Below are 25,598 nucleotides of genomic sequence, written 5' to 3'. Positions count from 1 at the left end.
AACGTGTTTGAGTATTTACCCAGGATGTGTTTGTAGTAAATGTGAAGCTGTCCAAGGCCAAGTGTATAGACCTTTTCTTACTATATTGATTCGATTTTGTGCTTTCTAAGCCACAGATAAAATCAAGGGCTTACTTTATCCCATCATACAACTAGCGCCCCCTAGAGGTCTGTAGGGGAAAGGACATGCAGGGTTATGAACATAGCTTTATTATACTGTCTCCCTTGTGAACTCTAGTTCCCAGTGGGTTTGCTTGCTCTTGATCACTTCTTACTTAGTGCTCTGTCCTTGTTGTTGATAGGTTATACCTATCTTCTGTACTAGATGGTCACTTTTTTTTGGTGGTACTGGGCTGTATATACTAGGCTTATACTCTACCACTGAAGTATATCCACCCAGTCCTCTTCTTATTTTAGAGACACAATTGAACTGAGTTGTTCATATAGGTCTTAAACTTGGCAAAATCACTTTTCTTAGCCTCCAGAGTAACTGGGATTACTGCCACTCGTTACCAAGCCCAGATAGATGGCCGGTCTTAGTTGGAGAGTGGAGTAGTAGCTCTCCCAGCCATCCTGACCAGTTAATACCAGTGGAACACAATCTTTGGAATCTGCTGCCAGGGTTACTCATTTCTAGTTTGCCTTATGTGCTATCTGGTCTTTGATGGGACTTTTTCTTTCTGTTTAGAGTGCCTGGTGAAGAATGTGATGGGATCACTAGCATGTCTACGGAGAGCGGCCCTGGGACAAGATTGAGAAATCTGCCAGTAATGGGGGATGGACTAGAAACCTCCCAAATGTCTACAACGCAGGCCCAGGCCCAACCCCAGCCAGCAAATGCAGCCAGCACCAATCCTCCACCCCCAGAGACCTCCAATCCTAACAAGCCCAAGAGGCAGACCAACCAACTGCAATATCTGCTTAGAGTGGTGCTCAAGACACTATGGAAACACCAGTTTGCGTGGCCTTTCCAGCAGCCTGTGGATGCCGTCAAGCTGAACCTCCCTGTGAGTAGCTATCTGAACAGGGCCACTGTATGTGCGCGCACCCAGCCCCCAGCCCTCACTGTCTCTCCTGGTGAAGGCAGATTCTGCAGAAGGGTGGAGTTGGGTTTGAAGTCATTGAACTCTTAACGTTAGTGTCCACAGTGGCCTTTCAGTATATTGTTGTAGACTTGAAATTCAAACATGAAAGAGAGGAAACTAACTGGCTTAGACATTAACTTATTTCTTAGTTAATTGGGACCCCGGGTAAAGTTGTTTAAAACAGGGTGAGCTGATGTCAGAACCCCAACTAGTACTTCAGACCTTTTCCTTAGGTTGGTCAGCCTGTACACAGGTCATTGCAGCAGCAGTCACTTGAAACACTACCAAAGCACTACCAAAGCTAGGAGAGAGCATCTCCAAGGGAGCAAGTGCATGCAGGCTCTGAGTTGGAGGGGGACTGCTCCTGTCCCCAGGTGTCTCCCTCCAGTATACTTAGTCTTGTTCTCTCTTTCTTGGGGAATGTCCCATTTGTACATATCCCTGGCAGACAGCTCTACAATCTGAACTACCTCACTGAACCTCAGTGAATAGTTAGGACAAATGCTATCATAGTTCCCTTCAAAAGACAAGGCTTAGTTTCTAAGTTACTCTGGCAAATGTGTTATCTGGTGGTAGTCATTATCTAGGTTTGATCTGTGACAGCTAGAACTTTTCCTTTTTTCTTAACAATTCCACGTGAGGTTTATTGAGAGAGAAAAGGGCAAGGTGGTGTCTGAAAGAGAATTGGAGAAGAGCTAGCTAGAACTCTTTCATGTGGGATTGGTGACCTAGCTTCTGATAGGTGTTCAAGTTCTTCAAAATGTGATAACCTTACTCTGACCTGTCTAAAAATCATAATTCTGAAGATCATTGACCACTAAATATATGTCTTTTGGCCTTAGAAAAAAAGACAAGACATCTGGGTCATGAACTTGCTAGAAAGAGGTGTGCGTGTGTGTGTCTGTGTCTTGTCTGCCTGCCTGCCTGCCTGCCTGCCTGCCTGCCTGCCTGTCTGTCTGTCTGTCTGTCTGTTAGTGCCCACCATTGACTAAGATAAGCAATTGGCAGTGGGGGCCTGCAGGTCACTTGGGAGGCTGCTTGAGATTAATGGCTGTAGTCTGTAGCAGGGATATTGAACATCTAGAGGTAAAAAGGTGACTGTTTTGCTGTGAAGAGATATCATCGCCAAGGCAGCTTATAAAATAAAGTATTTAATTGGGGGACTTGCTTACAGTTTTAGAGTATTGGGTTAGTCTGTGCACATCATAGCTGGGAGTATGTTGGCAAGCAGGTATGGTGTTGGAACAGTGGCTAAGAGCTTATATCCTGATCAGCAGAGAGAATGAAACTAACTCCCCAGGCTGGGTCCTCAAAGCCCTTCCCTGGTGACACTTTTTCTGACAAGGCACACCATTCCTGAATAGTCTACCAGCCCAGGACCAAGCGTTTTAGTCTATGAGCCTACGGCAGCTTTTCACACTAGACTACCACAGCAATACTCTTAGGTCAGAGAGGATATAAGTAAGGAGCAGGAAGTGGAAGGCAGGTTTCGAAATTTTTATAAGCAGGCCAAGGAGAGTTCTTACTGAAGAGGCCAAATAATCACCAGCAAACAGTAGGCCCCAGATTTCTACATCAGAGAGCATGAAATCGAAATGATGAGAGTCCCACACTATTATCCTACTGGCTTTTAGAAGACCAATAGCCTTAGAAAGATGTGACATGGAAGCCAAAACCAGATTTGTGGTACTGTGAATGAATGATGAGGATATGAAACTGCTATTTGAAGAAACTTGGCTTTGAAGGAAAAGTATGTCTAGGCTAGAAGGGAAGATCAGTTTGTTATAGAAAGATTTAGTGGGGCAGAGGCATGAAGGGGCAAAGACCAACTAATGCAGGTGATCCCTAGGGACTCAAGTGAGGTTATGGGACTATCCCGACGAGTAGGTATATGGTAGGTGGTGCCTGTTGTTAAACTCTGTCAAGTGCAGAGGCTGGGACTTCTGAAGGTGAGCCTGAATTTCCCTCTTTTGGATGATGTGAATCCTACCCTTCTTCTAATTTTGTTACCACGTTTAGCAACCTTTTTAAAAATAAAAGGACAGGGTCCTAGGCTGCCCTGAACTTGTCACATAGCCAGGTCTATTCCTTTGACTGTATACCCTCCTAACTGTTGAATTGCAGGTGTGTACCTCTACTGGTGTCTTCAGAGAAAGGTTGCTGGATAAGAGTGCTCTCAAGGCCCTTGAACTGAATAGACCTGTGGGCTAACCAGCTGTTGGCATAAGAGCTCATACTTTTCCGGAACTATTAGAAAGCCACCATCCAGGTGCCCCCTTTGTATTCTCTGGGGGCCTTGTGTCTTCACATGCAGTTGGACCTCTCGTCCTACCCTAAATCCATTGCCTTGGCTCTTACTTTCTTTATCCACTGCTCTTCAGCTTGCCCTCTAGTGTTGCGCTAGCCAGTGCAGGTCTAGACACTGTTCTCAGAGTTTGTCCACAGAATGGGAATACTTCGGTTCCCTTAGGTGTTAGTTTATTTGTTTTTAGTTCTCTTAGGAAGGGAGGAGACAGCATGAAATGAGTTAGAAAGTCTGGTTTTCGGTTGCCTTTTGGCCTGGGTGTACAGATGCAGCCTTTACCAGAGCAAGGCGCCTGCATGTCCTTCCTCTTGCATAGACAATAGTGGCCCTTTCCTTCTGGGTGCCCGCACATCCTAAACCTCATTGCCCACTTAATTTTGGAATGTACTGTCCCCAAGAACTGCTTTCCTCTGTCCCTGAGAACCGCTTTTTAAAATATTATGTGCCTTTCCTGATACATAACTTAAAAGGAAGGGATGTTTTAACACTCCCAAAGAACAGGGGAGCTTATAAAGCACCCCCCCCCCCTTAGGAGATAGTGACAACTGGCTGCTGAGAGGAAGGAGAAGCAGTTTTCTTTGGGGATATGTCTACTGGGAGGTTGCTGATGCTCCTAACAGTCTCACCCATGCATGCACAGGTATCACTAATTTGACTCAGCAGAGTGTTTAAAAAGGAAAACAAGGCCAGGCGGTGGTGGCACATGCCTGTAATCCCAGCACTCTGGGAAGCAGAGGCAGGCGGATTTCTGAGTTGGAGGCCAGCCTGGTCTACAGAGTGAGTTCCAAGACAGCCAGGGCCATACAGAGAAGCCCTGTCTCAAAAAAAAAAGGAAAACAAGGAGGCCTAGATGAGGGGATTGGGGGATGAGGGCAGATTTTGATCAAAATACATTGTGTATACACTAAATTATACTTTTTTTAATATAAAAAGAAAATATTTGATTTTTCTCCCCTCTGTGAAGACAACCTGCTAGCTTGTACATTTCCCCATCCAAATTGTCGTCTAGAATTTAGGAATCTGTTCTTTATTACATTCAGTTCTTCTCTGATACCATGGGAAAACGTTTGGCTGTGGAGTTGAGGCTGACATGCCTAAGCAGCTATGTCTGCTCCAGTAACACTGGCCTTTGATTTCTCTGCTCCTCAGGATTACTATAAGATTATTAAAACACCCATGGATATGGGAACAATAAAGAAGCGCTTGGAAAACAACTATTACTGGAATGCTCAGGAATGTATCCAGGACTTCAACACTATGTTTACAAATTGTTACATCTATAACAAGGTGAGATGTTGGGGGCAGAGGTCCAGTTTCCCTGCTTGGGAAGGAGGGGAAGTAAAAATAGGGATACCTGTCAGGAACCTTATGGGTAGGGTTGCTGGGATAGCTGGGCTGTGAGAGTATCATAGCCAGACACCCCCAGACGGAGGACAGTGGGACCTGTGATTGTGACAGGATCGGGTGTTGTGGGGAGGAGGGCATTATCCTTGTTAGCCTGAAGCATCTGCTTCGAGTACCCTTGGGGTTTTTATTTTAGTTCTTGAGCATGTCTAGTAGAGAATGTATGAGGACAGATGACACCAGATATGGTCCATTGGGATGGTGTAAATTTTCAGGTAAAAGGGCCCGCACAACTTAGTTTTGCAGAGGTGTGCTCAGGCACAAACCTTGATGTGAGAGGGTACAGTGGGGCTAGCTGCAGACCCAAGCTGTTCTGTGGGTCACAGTCTCCTGGAACTGTGGACATGGCCATAAAATCCAGTGTCCTCCTGGTCTTACATATAGACCCACGGGTCACTTTCCTAACCCCGTAGCCAAACCTTTCGGCTCGGCTGTGCCATGAAGCCAGATCATTTGTTTACAGTTCAGACCACAGATGTGATTAAAACCAACCCTTTCAAATAGAACGACTCTGGAGGGAGACACTATACAGAACTCAGCTTTTGACCTCTGCTCGTGTAGTGGGTAAATTTGCCCAGAAGAGATGGGTAGGTGAGTTTCTTGAAGTTTACTGTGTTTTGTAAAGCCTTAGTTCTCACCACTTAGGTGGAAATTAAAATGTACAGACTAGGCCCTCAGTTTAGAACTGAATGGGGACAGCATGTTCTAGATGACGTGACAGAGTGGGGATCCATAAGGGCTTTGTTCAAACCTCACTGAGCTGCCATTGGGGTACATTAGAGAACACTGTTGGAACCCTAAAAAGTATTCATCACCAGAAAAAAATGCTGTGTAATTTGAGTATTTCTAGTGAATTCATTTGAGCTGTATCTGACAAAATCCCAAAGTAAAGGAGGGCCTCCCATTAGGAAATTGAGGTAGTAGGTACATAAGGCACAAGGATGGTTTCTTGGAGCTTAAAACTGAAGGGAGACTCAGTTTGGGTAGGTCTTATGGAATACCAAGCAGCATAGACATTATGGTCCCTGGAGTCCAAGTCATAGAAGGAGCCTGGGTACAATGCCCCATGTGTTGGGGCATGGGGGTGGCCTTGGTGTCCCATCCACAGAGATGGGAAGAAGGGCCTTCCAGCGCTACCCCACCTGTTCCTCACCCAGCCTGGAGATGACATCGTCCTGATGGCAGAAGCTCTGGAGAAGCTCTTCTTGCAAAAAATCAATGAACTGCCTACAGAAGAAACCGAGATCATGATAGTCCAGGCCAAAGGAAGAGGACGAGGGAGGAAAGAGACAGGTAGTTGTGTTTCTCTGTCATCTTTGCCTGTTGACCAAGTTAGGCAGAGTGCTAGGGATCGCAGGGAGGTAGGTAGTGACAGCAAGTACTTCATTGCTATTGTTTGAACAGGGTGGGACTAGTTTCAGTGTTACCTATGCTCCCAGGAGGTCCCGTGGATCTCAAGTTTCCCCTTGGTAAAAGTCACTGGGCCCTGAGTGGTTGATAAACTTAGGTATAAAAGAAAGCATGGCTTTTCCAAGCACTTTTGTGTTTGATTCTTCACCTTTGGTGCTGTAGATGTTTCTTTCTTTTCTCTCAATTTTATTATTTATTATTTATTTTGTGGTACTAAAGCTCATCCAGCGCCACTCACATGGTTAGGCAAGTATTTCACCACTAAGCTTCACACCCCAGCCCTGCTCTTCCTTTTTAGAATAAAGAAATTATTCTGACAGAAGCTGTTGTACATAGTTTCCCAATCTTTAAGGTTTGTTATCTGAATTCCCTTAATGCACTGTGCCAGTTACGGTTGCCGCTGTTGCTCTTATCCGAAGCCAGTTACTTACTCCTTCCAGCTGCCTGGCGCAGTTGCTGTGACAGGTACTATGTCCGTCCTGTGCGATTCGCCCTGCAGAGAGTGACAGTTTTCAGGGTGCTCCTGGTTGTTAGTTGTTTGCTTCTTTGAAGAGATGTTTTTATCCTGGCCTCCATCTTGTTCTAAAGTGGCAGACACACAGGGCTGCCATAGTAGCTCTTGGAGTTACCTAAGAAAGCCCGTCATTCACTTGGGCGCTCCCCTCTTCTCTCTCCCCCTCTTCCACTCTCCTCTTCTCTCTCCCCCTCTTCCACTCTCCTCTTCCCTCTTGGCCTCCCCCCTCCTCCCTCTTCTTCCCTCTGTTAACTCAGACTCAGAATCTTCTGCCTTTTGAGTAGTAGTATTACAGATACTCACTACTACTCAAAACTTGACAGGTCCACATATTAAATCACATCCCTTATCCACAACATGCAGGGCCTACTCCGCACCTTCTGGAACTAAGAGTTGTGATGATTTGACTGTGGAGCAGGCACGGGAATCTCAGGCTAGAAAGAAAATTGGGAAACTCAGTAGACCTCCCCCCCCCCCCCCCCATCTTCACATGGTTTCTGGACAGTGCTCTAGGACAGTGTACAGATAGAGAATGCATTTTCTTTCCTGTCTCCCTCCCTCCCTCCCTAGGTAGGGTTTTTTATTGACATAGCCCAGGCTGGCTCCAAAACCTTAACCCCTGAACCTTGGCCTCCTCACTGCTGAGATTGCAGGCTTTAAAGACTTGCTGTCCTTCTGTCCACATGCAAAGGATTTGGTAGTACAGGATACAGTCCCTGGTTCACTTGCTCACTTTTGAGCTGAAGTTATAAGCCTTTGTTTTTAATTCTGACTTGATATAACATGTGACTGTGTTGGAAGTTACAATACAGCCAGAGGGACACACCCTGGATAGTCAGAATGACTACAGTTGTCCCCTAGTCCTCAGTGGCTCTGAGACTGAGACCATCCTAGTTTTCAGAAACCTTGCAACGTTGGCTGCTGCCAGATCCTGCCAAAAGCACTCTGAGGGAAATGAGGACAGCTGTTTAGATTCCCCAAGGAACACATTCCTGATTTCCATGCACAGCCCTGGTGCTAACACAGTGTAGCCTGGGCTTCCCTTCTTATCTCAGCCTGTATCTGAGTGAGAAGTTTCCTCAGGAGGACACCTCAGGAAATGTAGCATGATACCCACTTTCCTCTCAACCCTGGGGACACAGGGATAAGTTTGGTGCACAGTGACATCTGGAGTGTTCTGGATGGTCTTATCACTAAACAAATATAGTGCACAAATATGTATGGATGTTTTGTCAGGGTTAGCCAGTGTGTGCTAACGTATCTTTTCAATTCCTTGTTCTTTTTATGCTTGGTAGGGACAGCAAAGCCTGGTGTATCCACGGTACCAAACACAACTCAAGCATCAACCTCTCCGCAGACCCAGACGCCTCAGCAGAACCCTCCTCCTCCTGTGCAGGCCACAACACACCCCTTTCCTGCTGTCACCCCAGACCTCATTGCCCAGCCTCCTGTCATGACAATGGTGCCCCCCCAGCCACTTCAGACTCCTTCACCGGTACCCCCCCAACCACCACCCCCACCTGCTCCAGTTCCACAGCCTGTGCAGAGTCACCCACCCATCATTGCGACCACCCCACAGCCTGTGAAGGTGAGCTTCCTGGGCACTGGTGGACTGCTGCCACCAGAGACGGGCTTGCAGGCTTAGTTGTTTCTTCTATGGGCTTTGTGGTCAAGACCCAGGTATTAAGCAGTAAACCTCTTCAGGAGGTTCTGTGGCGTCTAAGGGAGTTTTGTGCTTTTCTCCTGTTGCTGGCTGGTTCTATTCCAGCTGTGGAATACAGTGGTGTGACAGGGTCTCCATGCAGTTATATTTGGGCCTATCCTGAGTATTGGGATCCTGGTCAGGGCATGGTTTCAGAGGTGATCCTGAAGAGCAGCTGTACCAGCCAGAGCCTCTGATTGAGACTTTTGTGCCTGTGCTCATGGCAGACAAAGAAAGGGGTGAAGAGGAAAGCAGATACCACCACCCCCACCACCATCGACCCCATTCATGAGCCGCCCTCACTGGCCCCAGAGCCCAAGACCGCCAAGCTGGGTCCTCGGCGGGAGAGCAGCAGACCTGTGAAACCCCCAAAGAAGGATGTACCGGACTCACAGCAGCACCCGGGGTCAGAGAAGAGCAGCAAGGTCTCTGAGCAGCTCAAGTGCTGCAGTGGCATCCTCAAGGAGATGTTTGCCAAGAAACATGCCGCCTACGCCTGGCCCTTCTACAAGCCTGTGGATGTGGAGGCACTGGGTCTGCACGACTACTGTGACATCATTAAACATCCCATGGACATGAGCACAATCAAGGTTAGCTACCAGGCCCTGGGGATGATGGTCAGAGACAGGATTTCTCCTAGACTAATCCAATAAAGTTCTGGGTGCCCCCTGCAGGTTCATTGTTGAAATGAACACTAACCTAGTGTTTTCAGGTGATGGTTCTGCCTCTTTCCTTGGGGAAGGAGATGTGAAGGGCATACATACTCTGAGGCTTTCAGTCCCCTGTACTTCCTTGCATCAGGCAGATGGTCTAAGAGACTCTGGGCTCAGTGTGATGGGAAAGGAAGGCTTTGCTGTTTCTTCTGTAGAAGACACAGTACTGTGTACCAACATCATCACCAAAGTATTTTATTTAAGGATTTTTATAACTTTTCTCCTTCTGGAAGTAGTATAACATTGCTCAAACAGAAGACGACGCTGTGTCCAAATTGTATTCTTTTCTGTACCTTCAGTACAAGCACATACAAGATCAGAACTCGGTGTAATCTTTTCTGGGATTCTGTGTGTTCAGTTTCCCTTTAGGCATTGTACTGACCTCAGTAGGTAAACTTGGTACTAACAGATTGTTTCCTAGCCCTGAGACTTGGCAGCTACATCTCCTTATCTGTCTCAGGAATGATAGGCTGTTGTTCTTTGTCTCCATAATCCATCCTTTAGCCTGGATTAAACTGAGAGCCACTAAAGCCACCTTATTTCTACAAGTAGCCATCAATGTATGTGCACAAACACACACACCATTAAAACAGGAACAGGACTGTCTAACTAGGATCTATTTTGTGTTTGCAGTCTAAACTAGAGTCCCGAGAGTACAGAGATGCCCAGGAATTTGGTGCTGATGTCCGATTGATGTTCTCCAACTGCTACAAGTACAACCCCCCTGACCACGAAGTGGTAGCCATGGCTCGAAAACTCCAGGTAAGGCTCCAAGGTTAGGCCAGAACTTGTAAAGGCCTTGGCAGGTAGGCCTTCACTCATAATAATGCAGTGGTGCTTGGAGGAGGTTTTGTGTTTGTTTGTTAGATAGGGTCTCTTACGTAGACCAGGCTGGCATCAAACTAGCAGAGCTCCCCCTCGCCCAGCTCCTCTGAGCATATATAACTCACCTAATGCATACATACATTTTAAGTTAGGGTCATTAACTTAAATGTGAATGGCTGGTTCTGTCTGCCTTCCTGCACACCCCCTCCCCCCAAGTAGGCTTTTATTTTAAAGAAAAGTACATACCTAAATTTACAGAGACCTGTAAGGTGCAAGTGCTCTTAACCATTGAGCCATCTCTATAACGCCCAGACCTGCCTTTTAAAGGAAACATAAGATCTTGATTCCCAGCCGTTTCTTCTTTAGTTCATGGGTTACTACTGCTCTCAGTCAGTCAGTAGTCTGCTGAGCAGCCTGCTGTTAGGAAAGCACAGGTGTGCTAGTTGTGGGTCTGCTTACATAGCAGTCTCTAGTGTTTCCAGACAGAGGTTTGCAGTGCTGTTGGTGACCCATTGGTCTTTGTCACACATAGGTCACTAGAACTTTAGTGATTCCTTCCCTGCCTCCATACCATTTTGTTAGTTTTGCTAATGTGTCACATGATAGCATTTTTGTCGTTTGGCTTCTGTTGATGGGTTGCCATCAGTTGAGAGAACCTGTCAGGTTGAAGGGTAGCTTGGTAGGATTGACTCCTCTTTGTTGTTAGTGTTGACCTGGCTCCTAAAATTCAGATGCATGATCAGACTATTAGATTTGTTGGTTGGTCGGTTGGTTTTGTTTGTCTTACATTTATTTGTATGGTGGTTTGACTGTGAGGTGTCTGGTGTGGAGTCTAAAAGAGCAGCAGATCTTCTGGACTGGACCTATGAGCTTCCAGCCTCCTTAAAGGTACCAGAGACCAAACCAGAGTCTTCTGCAAGAACATCCAATCTCTTCAGTACCTAGAAGGCTGTGTTTGGTTTGGTTTGGTTTGGTTTGTTTGGTTGGTTTGTTTGTTTGGTTTGGTTTTTGTATGTGTTTAGTTGGTTTGGGTGTTTTGTTTTAAATCTTCCTTAGTGTTGTTTTTTCCTGACTTGTACTGGGCTCTAGCATTCCCTCTCCAGTTTGGTGTTACCTATCCTTCAGCTTCATAAAAAGGGCAGCCCCTTCACTATTTATGTTTGCTTTTACTAGTCTTTATGTAGAATTTTTAAGCTTTTAACTTTGAAAATACATTTTATTTATTAGTTACTGTATTTGAGATATACTCTTGTTGCCTGTCTCTGGCTAGTCCTGCCTTTGCATTCTGAGTGCTGGAATTAAAGATGGGTTACACCATACTCAGTTGCCTGACTGCAGTTCTTTTTTTTTTTTTTTTTTTTAAAGATTTATTTATTGTTATATCTAAGTACAGTGTGGCTGTCTTCAGACACACCAGAAGAGGGCATCAGATTTTATTACAGATGGTTGTGAGCCACCACGTAGTTCCTGGGAATTGAACTCAGGCCCTCTGGAAGAGCAGTCAGCACTCTTAATCACTGAGCCATCTCTCCATGCCCCCCTGACTGCAGTTCTTAAACAGAACCACCAAGTGGCAGTGTGCCCTCAGACTTCCATCTCAGGCCTCCTCCTGCTCACAGTTTCTTGAGAACCTAGGGTAGTGCTTGCCCATTTAATAACTGTGCCCATTTTTGCCCCTGTTGCAGAAACTGCAAAGTTCAGTTCAGCTACCTGCCATCAAGGAAAAATACTATCTTGAAGAATTACTATTAAAGAAGGGAAAGAAAAACCACTGTATCTAGCCACGCCGTGCCCTCCCCTCCCACCTTGCCCCCCCCCCCCCAATCCTTCTGTTCCTTGCTACTACTACTTCTTTATAGTCTCTACTCTGAAGGGTTTGGGCTGCTTTTACATTGGTGTCTTGTTTAAAAGTTTTCTTTTGTACACCTTTCTTCTCTTAGTAGAAATTCAAGTATGCTTGCCATTTTTATTATTATGATCACCAAGCTATCTGTTGCTAGCAGCCTCTAGAGATGAGTTCTTCATAGGCATTGACTTAATAGCAATTTTGACTTAGATCAGATGCCTATTCTCAAGGAGAGAGCTCACTTGAGGCAGGGCTCGGAGGTTCTTTGCACTATCTTAGCATTATCGTTTGCCAGGCAAATTTCTAGTCTGGAAGGCAGATGTCTGTAGCATGTTTGGATTATCACAATGCTGTAAGTAGCCGGAAGGTGGGGCATGAAGCTTTTACCTTATTTATGAGGGGGTGGGGCTGAAAAAAAATGAGTACATGATTAAGAGTGCTTTCTGTGCATCGTGGGGTCTAGAATTTGGATCTCAGACCCTACATAATAAGCATCCTACACATGCTTATAACCCCAGTTTTGAGAGGGATGGGGAAAGCAGCATGACTAGCCCTTGCTCCCTTATGATCTAGCACACGAGCCCAGGTTTCATGTCTTTCCTTTTCTAAAAGATGTATTTATTATATGTAAGTATACCGTAGTTATCTACACACTTTACCTACATGAGGCTGACCTAGGCCCTCCGCATATATGTTCTGTGACACCATCAATATTAGATCTTCATTGGGACTTACGGCCATTCTGTTGTTGCCCTGTCATAGAGATCCTGCAGCTTTGGATCAGCAGGTCTGGCCAAGTGTTTGCAGATTATCCTACGTTTGAGATGGGCATACTCAGTGCGGGGGGGGGGGGGGGGGGGGGCGGTGCGTGGTTGGAGAGTTATTCCTTTCTTAAAGCAGGTTTTTTAAAAAATCTTTCTGGGAAGCCAGCCTTATTCCTTACGTGTCTATTCTGTGAGTTGTTGTCGGATTGACTGTGGAGTCCCCACCATGGGGGGAAGGGTGCAGATTGCTAATTGGCTGATTATGTGTGATTTGATTCCTAGGAGCACAGGCAGGGACTGCTACTGCATGAGTTCTGTAATTCCATGTAACTGTCTGCTGGTCTCCGAGTCTCGTAAAGTGTGTTCCTCTACCCCAAATCCCTGCAGCCTCTGTTCTGGTTGGTTATACCCCACAAGGAGTCCTTCCCTAAGCCTGCCATAAACACCCCACACCACTAGCCAGCATTTCTAGAGCTGCATGAGCCAGGGGCTTGTTCAGTTACAGGGACCACTCTGAGTAATAGGGAGGCAGATGCAGACACATACACATGTGCACTGTACTGGGAATATTCAACTCTCAGAGCCTTTGCCAGTATTCTTTTCTCTGTGTAGGAGGCCAGCAAAACCTCATGTCAGAGAGCTATAGACCTGGTAGGAGGTTTGGGCATGATCTTTGGGGGGGGTGTTGCTCATGGCCTAAATAACACTTACTGAGCACCCTCAAACTAAAGATCTCAGAAGACTAGTTTTTTTTACTTTGGTCACTTTTTCTTTCTCCAGGGAACGGATGCCTAGTGACATCAGGCACACGCACACACACATAGGACAGATATGCCTGTTCTGCGGCTCTCTTACTTCCTGTAGATTTGGTCTCAGGCGTTCCTGAGGCTGAGCACACACATAAGCATGGCTTTTCTCCCCAGGATGTGTTTGAAATGCGCTTTGCCAAGATGCCTGATGAGCCTGAAGAGCCAGCTGTCATGGTGTCCTCTCCTGCAGTGCCACCCCCTACCAAGGTGGTAGCTCCACCCTCATCTAGTGACAGCAGCAGTGATAGTTCCTCTGACAGTGACAGTTCCACTGATGACTCTGAGGAAGAGCGAGCCCAGCGGCTGGCTGAGCTCCAGGAACAGGTGAGGGAATCTGGTTTTGTGTGCAGAAGTCAGGATAGTAGTCTCTCACGGGTTTCTAAGAGATGTCTTTAAAAATCTTGTGGCATTTCCTCCTTCTCAACAGCATATCAATCCTATGGATGTATATGCTGTGTGTTTTGAGTAGGGTGAGGTGTGGACATTGCTGTGAGAATAGGCTTCAGGACACTGGAGCTGCTTGCCTATAATAACCTTATCTTTGAGCTCTTTCAGTGTGCTCTTTACCTATCCCTTAGAAACTTTCGTCCCTGAAACTTCCTGGGACTAAGGTAGCCAGGAGATTTAGCATTTGTCTGGCTATTCAACTTCCCTGTTGTGGAGGACTGCAGCAGTCCTTGGAGATGAAAGAGTGGGTAAGCACCTTAGGGATCTCGTTAATGTGGCGGGTCCATGGCTAGAAGCCAGCATGTCCTCTACCTCTACCATACCTACAGCTTAACATGATACAGAGCTATCCTCCAGGGTTTAGGTAGTGAGAAGAACATTTAGTCCTGGTAGTAGGTGGGTTAGTTTGCATTTGAGGCAGGTTCCCACTGTGTAACCCTGGTTCCACCTACCTCTGCCTCCCAGATGTGGGAAGAGGATTGATTATAGGCCTGTGCCATCATGCCTGGCCTGGTTGTGATTTATTTCCCTCCCCTCCCCTCCCCTGCCCCCACCTTTGTTCTCTCCACAGCTCAAAGCAGTGCACGAGCAGCTCGCAGCCCTCTCACAGCCCCAGCAGAACAAACCAAAGAAAAAGGAGAAGGACAAGAAGGAAAAGAAAAAGGAAAAGCACAAAAAGAAAGAGGAAGTGGAGGAAAATAAAAAAAGCAAAACCAAGGAACTTCCTCCCAAAAAGACAAAGAAAAATAACAGCAGCAACAGCAGTGTGAGGTCTGTGTTTACCAGTTCTTTTCATCTTTGGGAGTGGTAATCCCAAAAATTCCTTGGTAGGGAGGAAGACTGCCCTGTTGGATTCAGTCACCAGTCTGGGTTGGTGCCCTATCATAAGCACTTAGCTGTTCTTCCTCCCTCAGTTTTTCCCTTAATGAGCTTTGGTAACTCCCTGCTTGACAGAGAGGGTATGGCAGGCAGCCATCATGCAGCCACAGCTTCTGTAACCTGCCAGAGTTTACTCTAGTCTTTCTGACTGCATGTAGCCTTAAACCCTATTCTCTATTGGGTATGGGAACTCCCGCTCGCCCCATGTGCATACACCTAACCACATTCATTCTGAGGGAAGTGTGCAGTTTCCCTCGGGACCCATTCTTAACTATATACTTAACCCTTCATAGCAAGAAGGAGCCAGCACCCACGAAGACCAAGCCGCCTCCCACATATGAATCAGAAGAAGAGGAGAAGTGTAAGCCCATGTCTTATGAGGAGAAGCGGCAGCTAAGTCTAGATATCAACAAACTTCCTGGTGAGAAGCTAGGCCGTGTAGTACACATAATTCAGTCAAGGGAACCATCACTTAAGAACTCCAACCCTGATGAGATTGAGATTGACTTTGAGACCCTGAAGCCATCTACACTACGAGAGTTGGAGCGATATGTCACCTCCTGTTTGCGGAAGAAAAGGAAACCTCAAGGTATAGTTGAGAACACTTGATATAGGTTTCCTTCCCTCGGTTAGCCCTCTTCTAACTCTACAATGAAGTTCTATTCATCTCCCAGCGCACCCCCAAGTTATGAATTCCATGTGTTTACCATAGAAACCCCAAGAAATGCACTGCACCAGACCCTGGTGGTCATGCCTTTCTGATGGCTGGCTGAAACCTACCCGAATCAGCTGTTTCTTGAGCCTTGCTCTAAATAGCAGCTATTTTTTAATCTCTGGTTGTTAGCCATACAGTCTTCTCCAAAAATGATCTCCCATCTCTGTTGAGGTGAGGCCAGGAGGATAGGGGTGTCTGGATGTCTTATTAATATGTGTACTGCTGTTAGTTCAGCACTGAGCCCCATCCCTACCCTCAGCCTTCCAGACATCTCAGATATCTCTTCCAACTTACATATGCCTCCCATTGACTTGTCACTTCCCCTTAGTACTAGAGGACTTACTTAGCTTAGGGTGTGTGTCAAAATATTGTTATATACTGCTTTTTTGGCCCACACTAACTTCTAGGTCCTCAGAACTTTGTTCTGATTCTGAGGTTTGGTGACATCAAATGGGCTTTACTCTTGCAACTTAACAGGAAAGCTTTGAGAACCCTGAAGCTCTTTGCTTGTTTTGCTGTGCTCTGGACACAGCAGATAACCCGTGTGAAGAAATTACTGCTCTGCCTGATCTTCTGAGTCTATGAAAAACCATTCAGAGGGTATTATAAAAGAACTTGATGAGGCCTTGAAATTGCAGCACAATGCTTTGTTTTAGCTAGTGTGTGGTAGGCTACCAGTGAGAACCTTGGAACTACTCAGGATCTGGGTTGGTAGTTGTTGTCAGGAGCAGTCTTTAAGACTGCTCAGATGTTCAGACTTCACACTGGTCCTTCCTCTGGGTAGTTGGGAATACATTGGCTAGCAGCAGCTGTCTGGGTTGGTATCCTTTCTGATACAGTTCTGTTATTTGGGTTGCAGCTGAAAAAGTTGATGTGATTGCTGGTTCTTCCAAGATGAAGGGCTTCTCATCCTCTGAGTCGGAGAGCACCAGCGAATCTAGCTCCTCTGACAGTGAAGACTCTGAAACAGGTTAGCTGGCTCCTGTTTAAGCATCTTACCAAACTGCCCCACTCATCCCTGGTACTGTCTCAGTCCTTTGTCCAGCCCAGAGTTGATGGCCACTGAGAACTGCCTGGGCTCTTCTGTCTACCCAGTCATCATGTTAGCTTCTCCCTGCAGGGTGGCAGGATGCCCTATGTCGCAGCACTCTGTTCTCTCCATCTGGGTAATGGGTAGACCTTGAGGACTGCAGGGGTTGGGGCCCCTTGGTTTGGAATGTCCCCACTCCCTTCTAGTATTCTGGCCTTATAGTTGGCACAGAAACAAATCTGGCCACATCTTAGCAGATAGAGCCAAGCCACTTGTAGCTAATAGCCTGCATTATCAATCTGTTCTGAGCTCTGCTGTCTGTAGCCTGAGCTTGAACTATGGAAACTGCCATTTTCTTCTTCTCTACAGTGTGCTTACTGCTGTTTTGTGTTGTCTGTTCTCAGATCTGCTCTAACTACATGTATGTCCTGCTCTTCTACTGATCCCTGTTCTCTGAGGGCCTATGTAATGGTGTTCAGTCCCTTTGTTTTGAGCACCAGTTACAGAGCTCTGGAGGTGAGGGCAGGTGGTGATGATGGAACAGGTTGCTTCCCAGAGGCGGACTTTTCTTTGTTGTTCTCAGAGGAGCAGGTGCTCACATTGACCTCCAGGGAAAGTAGGAAAGAAGGCATGCTGTACCTAGGCTGCCTGGCACATGGCTCCAGAGATGGGTGTTACCCCTTGGCAGGGCAGGTTCCATCTGCTGAGAAGACATAGTCCACCTATGAGCCAGGTCTCAAATGGGGTAGGATATGTGAGATCTGTAGTGGACCTGTGGACAAAAAGGCTCCTGGCAGTCTTCCATGGATCTTTGACTTGAGGATCATGTCAAGGCTCCCTCACAACAGCGCGGATAGGCGTTGTTGTTTTAAGCTGTACACACAGAAACTGGGAGTTAGGGGGAAGAGACATTTTTATTTTTTCAGGCCATGGAATAGGCTTGGGCTTTCCCAGGATAGTTCTCTGTCCTGCCTTGTTTTTTGATAAACAATCCATTTACAAAGAAGATGTGATTTGTTAAACTGTGTGTTCTGCATTTGTTCCACACACAGCATGTGCGTGGCTGGTCTCACAGCCTCCCCTATTTTATTTTCCCTGTTCATTCTCAAACACCTTGCCTCACTTTACCATGCACCAGCAGGGGGAGCTGCCTCCCAGGCCTGCTGTAGGGCTGGGCTGGCCCTGAGCCATTCCTTGAACTGGGGCCACGGCTTTCAGCAAGGCAGACGGGGTGAATGGCTGTATTCTTGGGGCTCTATTAGCATTCTCGGTGGACACTGACTTTTCATCTCATCACCAGCCAAGCCTGGGATCTGCCTTCCCTCTGGGTCTCTTTCGCAGGGGGCGGGATGGGGGTTGGCTCCAGTATTTTCTAGATTGTCCCTAAGATTTTGCAGCCTTCTTTTCTAAGAATCCAAGTGTTCAAATGACAATCCCAGAGATTGACCCTGACCTGATACTAAACATCTTGGCTTACCTTTGGGATCTTAGAGGACCCTGACTCCTCATACACAAGTATTTTGAGCCACTGCCCCCACAACCCTCTTCTTTGGGTGGTAGTCCTCCTATGGTCCCACATGAGTGCCCTGCATCTGTCTTTCCCTGATGGCTGTCAAGATGGCATTTCCAGCAGCTTTTTGCTACTGTTAAAGAAGACTTCTTTTTTTCCCTAACCCGCCTCCTCACTTAAGTAGAAAGCTTGTACAACAAGTAATCCGAGAATCCTGGGAACAGCTGTCCTGGCGGGAAGGAGGGTGGACTTTAAAGTCCTAGAGCTGCTGACCTGCAGACTCGCAGGCTGTGGACCTGATCACGTGGCCGCTGACCTGAGCCCCTCCTTCATTCTAGGCAATAGCTGGCCTTCCTGCTTTTGGCCTGTGTGTGTGTGTGTGTGTGTGTGTGTGTGTGTGTGTGTGTGTGTGTGTGTCTTTGTTCAGGCCACTGGTTTTTACTTCCTACTGTGTGCAGAACTGTGGCGAGGGGCTGTCAACAGGACTGCTTAGGTAGGACCTGCTGAGGGCCTGTTTCAGAGCCCTCGTAGGACAAACAGAAGGACACATCATGCATAGACAATGTATACACCAGTAAATGTCACACGGGTAAGACAGCTTAGAGTGCAGAGGCGGGCAGATCCTCTAGTCCTGGGTCCAGGAAGCCTAGCCACCCCAGCCTCTGTAACAGTAGTGCTACATTGTTACAACAATAGTGCTCCTACCATGGCAGGAGACCACTGTGTAGATGGGGGAGCCAAGGAAGATGTTCTACTTTGGTCTTTGGGTCTAGTTTATGTTTTTCATGTTTTTATTTTTCTACTTGGATTGAAGCTAAAATTTCTCATGGCACCTATGTTTGTTATTTGTTCTGCTGGCATGGCCCCACTGATACAAATCACCTAAAGCAATGTCAGAGAAGCATGCAGTAGGGCTAGAAGGGCACACAAGGGTGCATGCGGGGCTAGACTACACTGCAGATGGGTGGGTGGGACACTGTGCTGGCTGGATTCCAGCTACTGTGATCCTTCGTTTTCTACAGCAGCACCAATGGCCCTTCTTAACATTTCTCTCGAGTCCAGTTATTTGTAGTTGGGATGTTTTGTTTTTTATTGAGCTTTGATTCTAGCTTGAGTCTGGAACTGCTTAGGGTGTCAGTGTTAGAATAAACCGTAAGGCCCAGGTGCAACTCTTGTCAACTTCTAGGAAGTCTTCAAACCTGGGCTAGGTAAGTCAGTGTAAGGCACTGTGGCTCTCCTTTCTCATAACTCTCCCAGTCACGAGCATAGGACCATATCATCCCTAATATGGGGTAAAGTTCTCTCATTATACTGCTAATATCTGGTTCTCCTCATATATTTTCCCCAGGTTTTAGTGAGTATAGATGGCTATGTGGCTGATTATGTGCATCCACTTTGAAGTCACCGCTATAGTGCATCTAGGCTACTTGGGCTGGAATGGGTTTGGAACTTTACAGTGAGAAGGCTCTGGGACTGCAGCCTGTCATGCAAGAGCGCAGTGCCGCTATTTTAGTCTTCATTCCTTTTCCCAGGATTGGAACATGTGGGTGTTCCTTAATAGCTCCAGGGTAAAGAGGAATGCATGGTGTTTTGGAAAGGCTGGAGCTGGGAAGTGCAGGCAGGAGCCATGAGACACTCTAGAGGCTCTGATCAGGAAGCTAGCCTCAGCTCCCTGGCCCCAGGATCTTTGAGAGATTCCCTTCAGGGGTACAGTGGTCCTGCTGTCAGAATGTGAGAGTTAGAACTGTGCAGAGCCAGGTGGCACTTCCAGAAGCCCAGGAGTTTGCAGGGATTGACTGGGGCTTCCCTGGGGTGAGGGCCAGCTTTGTGGAATGTGGCCTACAGTAAGAGGCCGAGTGGGCGGGGTTTTCCCAGGCATGTTCTGGGACTAGGGATTGTAACATTTATAATTCCAGCAGCGGCGCCACTCTGCTACATGTGGGAACCAGTCCAGACCCTCTCTGGACCAGAAGCCATATTGGATGTCCTGAAAAGGATGGAAAGGACAAGGCCTTTTCTCTTTGGCCTCTCCCTTCCCTCAACAATTGTTATGTCACCAATTGCTTTTTGTAGTTTCTGCTTTGGTTTTGGAGATGTAGAAATAGACAGAGATAGCTCTGCTGTTTGCCCTCCTCAGTGAGAGGTTTTTCAGTTGGGGGCTTTTCTTCCCTGACCACACTAGGAGAGGGTTGGTATTTTGTGTTTCTGAAGAACCATTAGCTGGTTCCTGGTGACATTGACACACCTGGCTGGTGAGACAGCTTGGGGGTGGGGAGGCTCCTCTAATACATAAGAGGGACTTCAGGAGTAAAGGAAATAACACGACATTCAGGCAGGGCACATGGGACTAATTAGCAGAATTAGTTTTGTTTAGAAATGCAGATAAGCTTCAAACAGTTGTAGAGACTTGTACATGTACTGTGGCCTTTCTGTGATTTACCCATCCCTGCTGAGGCAGGCCAGTCAGGATGGGGCTCTTGGTCTCCAACAAGGTCCTCTTGGGCCCTTTCAGTCACTGGGGCACAGAAGCTGGCTCAGTCTGCAGTTCTTCTGTTCTTGTAACTTGAACGGTACATTCCACACCATTCTCTCACACTGGTTTCTTTCTCCCTCTATGTAGGTCCTGCCTAAACATTGGACACGGACTCTTAATAAAACGGTCTTCAGTTCCAGATTCCTTCCCAGCAAGCTATAGCTTAAGTCCATTTTCTTCTGTGAAAGGGACAGGACTCCATCAAGTTATGGAATTGCTCAGAGCCCTGGGCCTATCCCCTGGGGTGGATTAGTCATGGCCAGCAGCACACACCTAGTCTCACCTTGAGGAAGGCTACCTGCTTGGCCTGCTGCCTGCTTGGCCTCTCTGTACAAAGACTGCCTGGTCATCTGGGGTCCTCTGGGTGGGTGGCATCTCCTAGAGGGTGATAATAATCTTCCTCTATGCATAATGTGGTGCTGCTCTGTGTGCAAAGCCTGACCACAGTGTGTCTCCTCTCTTTGTCCCTTCCATCTTTCTCTGAGACTCCAGACCTTACTGTGACTTTAGCCCAGAAAAGCTAATTCACCCTAAGGATGAACATTTTGACCTCCCGTGTGGTGCCACCCTGGTTGGCTTGATTAGATGAAAGCTGTGACCAGCTTTACCTGGCACATAGCCTCCTGAATTTTCCTTCAGTCTCTGTTGTCCCCACAGAGTACTAAAAGTTCAAGTGGCCTAATGAACATTTCCCCAAGTTCTTTGGTCTTCTCCCCTCATCACATAAGAAAATACCCTTCAAGGTTGCTGGTGAGGGCATGCAGGCTCGCTAGGTCCCACTGCCAAGCCAGGTCAGGGTCTGCGGAGTGGGCAAGGAAGATTAACATGGCTGCTTCTGAACTGCCTACTGTGCCTCTCCACCGCCATCACCATCACGGCCGTCCTCATCTTACTGCTTCCTGTAATGACAGCAGCTATTGAGGCTAGAGTAGGCCATATCATCCAAACCTTTCCAGGAACAAACCAAAGTAGGCATTTTTATTTTTGTTTGTTTGTTTGGGGTTTGTTTTGTTTTGTTTTTCCTTCCTAAAAACTGGCCCTGGCCCTTTTTTGATCACAAATCTAGCATCTTACCAGAAAACTGCCTGATATAAAAAGCCCCATTTTAGTGGGTTCTTTCTGTCTGTTTTTCTTTATGTACTTTTGAGAGGACTGTCTCCAACACCTTGGAGGCTGTCTTTCCTTGGGGCTAAAATGAGGCTGGGGTGGTGCTATACCCCTTCCCAGATTCCAGAGTTTCCATATTCAAGGGTTGCTTGCTGCCCTATATCTTGATGTGGCCTTTGGGTCTCAGACTCCGTAGAACATCCAATGACAACCCCTTCCCCCAAGATGATGATGCTGATTTCCTTGGCCATTCCAAGTTCTCTGTGTCTAGCTTCAAGATAGCTCCTTTTGCCAAACATACTATTTTGAGCTGCCCTTTGGCCTGTGCCTGACGTATTCCCAATGAACTTGGCTTGGCTGGAATTGGGAGGGAGGGTTCTTGCCCAGAGATTCCCACAGGACAGTTGGGAAAGCTGTTGGCATTATCTTTCTGGGAAGATTTTGCTATCTTGGACCAAATGGTGGCCTACATTCCCACAGTATCTTGGCTATGCGCCTCCCCTTCCCCTCCCAACACCCTGTCTACACATGTGCATGCGTCCAGGGCAGCCTGCCCTGGAGGGTAGTTTTGGTGTCCTGAATCCCATCCTCGGCTGTGTGGGCCTACTGTGTGATAGGAACACTCAGGACCTGTAGAACGTGGAAGATCTTTAGACTTCAGCTACCAGTTATACTTGGTACCCTGGGAACACAGCCAGAGAGGACAGCGTGCCGCCTGTTTTTCCCTGATGGTAGTTTTCTGTTCCTGGGCAATGGGAGGTCTCCTGGGAGAGCCTTAGTACACCAGCTGACTGGGTCCTGCTGGGAGCCAGCAAGGCCAGTGGAGGGCTTCTCTCCTTCGTTGCCCTGCCTTCAAACCTGTCTCCTTCACTCAAGTGCGACTGGGCTGGGGTTGAAGAAATCAGTGTTTTAATCCGAGTTTACAAAAGTCATTTTACTTTGTACAATACCATCCTATGTAAAGATGAAATTTATGTTGGAGTCTAAGATTGTTATGGAATAAAGATCACGCAGTATTTGAGGCCATCTCCATGTAACCCTTTCTAGAGAGTTTTGTGGGGGGGTGTCTGGGGCTGGTGTCTCATGAAGCTGTGCACTTCTGACTTGTCTTCTTACTGGTAATCCAACACAAGGATTGGACTATAGGAGCTGCATAGGGCTGCCTCACAATGCACTTCAGCTCCACTGGTCTCACCTGGCTGCCTTGTGTCTCCAGTTCCACTCTGAAGACGAGTCCTAGAATATTCCTGTGACCTTTGCAGTGCAGCTGAGATTTCCTAGAACCCCTTTGTCCACTGCTCTTGGCGGTCCTAAGCCTAGTCTTGTAGACCATAACATGAGGCAGGTGGTGAGAGGCAGGAGACATTTGTCCCTTTTATGTGAGTAGGAAAACAATGTTCAGTGTTAGGAAGCAAGCCTCGCTCCGTCCCAGACATGTCTCCACTCAGTTCAGCGTCTGGGTGTCACCTGCAAGGCTTTTTCACGTCACATTTGTCACAGCGGGCCAGCTTCCGTCTCCTCGCTTCTCTGTGGGCTGAGGTCCCCTCGAGAGTACACCAGCGTTTTCATGAAGCAGCCTTCCTTCCCCAGATCCCTGTCGCTCCCCTGCTCACTCCACCTTCTCACAGTGACACCAGAGACGCTAATGGAGGAGCCCAAGCCCGACGGCTGCTCCAGCACCTCTCCCCCACTGCTGAATCATTGACTCTTGAGCCATTGTATGTCCCCTGTCACACAAGTCCTTCTGCTGTGAGGTCTCCAGCCAGTGCTGTTTTCTACATTCTAAATAGCCAAATGCCCTGCCCTGATTCTACAAATCTTTTCAACAACCCCATTTTAAATGTCTTCCTTGTAAGAAGCTCTCTTGCCAAATTTCTTCTACTGACAGGAGTTGTGAGAGCTCCGCTTTCTAGCATCCAAATTTGGGCTCAATCTTGGGCTCTCATGTGCTAGGTGTCCTCGCTCTCTGCCCTTTGTTATTTGTGTGAAGACGTTTGCGGCTGCTGAGACCTGTGTCTGTGTTTTGTCAGTCCTGCATGGAGTGATGAGCCCTTGCAGGGTACAAGGTCCCATAATTCTGTTTTGTAGCATACTGCATTTCAGGGGCCATGCATTTCACAGTACTTCGACAGAGCTATGAGTGAGCTTTGACACTACCAACAAGAACTGGTGGCTTGGGGAAGGCCAAAACAAAGACATGAAAGTGACTCCTAGTGACAGTAATCTGATAGGCTCTGCCCAGTGGGAGAGCCTCCAACCTGGTTGATTGCTATCTGTATTGTCTGTCGGCCCAAGAGTACAGGACAAGGTGTTGATCCCTCTCTTGGAGAATCCAGTTGGTAAAAATTCCTTATAAACTCTAATGGTGGAGGCAGAGGTGTGCACTGAGGCTTTTAACCAGCTTAACAGAGAAAGACACATTGACACACATAAAGCACTGGCCTTCAGCTTCTTAAGGAGCCAGGATACACATTGCCTTCTTTCTGTGTACTGACTGCCCAGAGAAAGGTCACTGACATCTGTCTTGTCCAAGGAAAAGAAAGGGGGCCGGTGCCATCTTTTTGGCAGTAGTGCCTACCCTGTTTGTTCACGGTCGTTCCGGGGAGGATATCCTGCTCCCTCTCTGTGTTCTCATTCAGGGTCACCTTCCTCTCCACTCTGTGGCTCTCGTTAAAGTCAGGGTCCGCGCAGTGATACTATCTCTCAGGGACCGCCTCAGTGCGCAATTCTACCAGAGACCCTAAATTGCTGACGCAGCTTTGTGGTCCTGAATGGTTGTGCTCATTTTTTTGGATGAAGCCTGTTCTCAACTTGTCTCAACTGGGGTTGTTGCAAATATCCAGAGTTACTCCAGAACATGTCAGGTTATAACAGTGGTGCCACTCATCCAAGGTAGGACTGAGGAAATGGGGAGGTGGTAAGGTCTCCAGAGCTTAAAAGTTCTGACATAGCCAGGGCCCTGCCTGCCTTTACTTGTGCCTGTGGTCTGGAGCATGTTGAGGCAATTTTCAGGCAGCTTCTTGGGAAAGCTACAGGTGGATGGATAGGTAACACTCCACATGACGGCCCCCACATTCAGATGCATTTTCAGTGTTTCCAGCCCTTGTCCTAAATGCCCTGTGTCCTTGTCTTCTGCGTCCAAGGCCAATTCATGACCTCTTCTCCAGAGTCTCACTACCTTTTCTTTCCTCTTCAGAGATGGCTCCCAAGTCAAAAAAGAAGGGCCACACTGGGAGGGACCAGAAAAAGGTATGTGCTTCACGGGTATCTCTATCTTCAAAGGTAGCTGTCCTCGGCTGAGAGGGTACTGTGGATCTGACGCGGGCTGATTTCTCCTGTCTAATATCAGCCTGGGTGCCTCTCTTGTCTGCCTACAGCATCATCACCATCACCATCCACAGATGCAGCCAGCCCCAGCCCCTGTGCCCCAGCAGCCGCCCCCACCTCCACAACAGCCTCCTCCACCCCCACCTCCACAGCAGCAGCAGCAGCAACAGCAGCCCCCACCCCCACCACCTCCGCCCTCCATGCCCCAGCAGACTGCCCCAGCGATGAAGTCCTCGCCACCACCCTTCATCACTGCCCAGGTGCCCGTCCTGGAGCCACAGCTCCCAGGCAGCGTGTTTGACCCTATTGGCCACTTCACCCAGCCCATCTTGCACCTGCCGCAGCCGGAGCTGCCTCCTCACCTGCCCCAGCCACCTGAGCACAGCACTCCGCCCCATCTCAACCAGCATGCTGTGGTCTCTCCTCCAGGTGAGCCGTGCCTCTCCCTTCATCGCCTTGGTTCTACTGCATCGTGACCAGTCACTCTGAGCGGCCTGTTCGCTTCAGTGATTGAGTCAGTCACTTCTCTGGGACACAACGGGTGTGCCACAGGGTTGTAGTTTAGTTCTTTGGGTCCAGGCATTATGTCAGGTCAAAGATTGGACCTGTCTGCATCCCTTGCTTTAGGGCATGGAAGAGACATACTTACTCATTCTCATAACTAATCCTGTGGG

General features: G+C 47.6%; 1 protein-coding gene across 8 annotated transcripts in view; it reads left to right on the top strand.

Moving 5' to 3' along the window:
• The window catches only part of Brd4 (bromodomain containing 4), a 79,415-nt gene that overhangs the window by 47,657 nt on the left and 6,160 nt on the right, over positions 1 to 25,598 (top strand). For 6 of the 8 annotated variants that reach the window (XM_052165760.1, XM_052165762.1, XM_052165759.1 and 3 more), the window contains 12 exons: positions 688 to 1,006; positions 4,539 to 4,676; positions 5,951 to 6,086; positions 8,013 to 8,305; positions 8,647 to 9,009; positions 9,766 to 9,894; positions 13,491 to 13,700; positions 14,395 to 14,594; positions 14,996 to 15,291; positions 16,277 to 16,387; positions 24,794 to 24,846; positions 24,975 to 25,353. In XM_052165760.1, the coding sequence (XP_052021720.1) occupies positions 722 to 1,006; positions 4,539 to 4,676; positions 5,951 to 6,086; positions 8,013 to 8,305; positions 8,647 to 9,009; positions 9,766 to 9,894; positions 13,491 to 13,700; positions 14,395 to 14,594; positions 14,996 to 15,291; positions 16,277 to 16,387; positions 24,794 to 24,846; positions 24,975 to 25,353 (2,593 nt within the window). In that variant the 5' untranslated portion in view covers positions 688 to 721. Of the gene's footprint in view, positions 1 to 687; positions 1,007 to 4,538; positions 4,677 to 5,299; positions 5,385 to 5,950; positions 6,087 to 8,012; positions 8,306 to 8,646; positions 9,010 to 9,765; positions 9,895 to 13,490; positions 13,701 to 14,394; positions 14,595 to 14,995; positions 15,292 to 16,276; positions 16,388 to 20,577; positions 22,624 to 24,793; positions 24,847 to 24,974; positions 25,354 to 25,598 lie in introns of those variants that run through there. The other 2 variants (XM_052165765.1, XM_052165764.1) reach the window with 2 other exon arrangements.

This window comes from Apodemus sylvaticus, chromosome 20 (assembly GCF_947179515.1).
Source record: "Apodemus sylvaticus chromosome 20, mApoSyl1.1, whole genome shotgun sequence".
In the NCBI taxonomy this organism is placed as follows: Eukaryota; Metazoa; Chordata; class Mammalia; order Rodentia; family Muridae; genus Apodemus; species Apodemus sylvaticus.
This window is presented reverse-complemented; position numbering and strand designations above follow the sequence as displayed.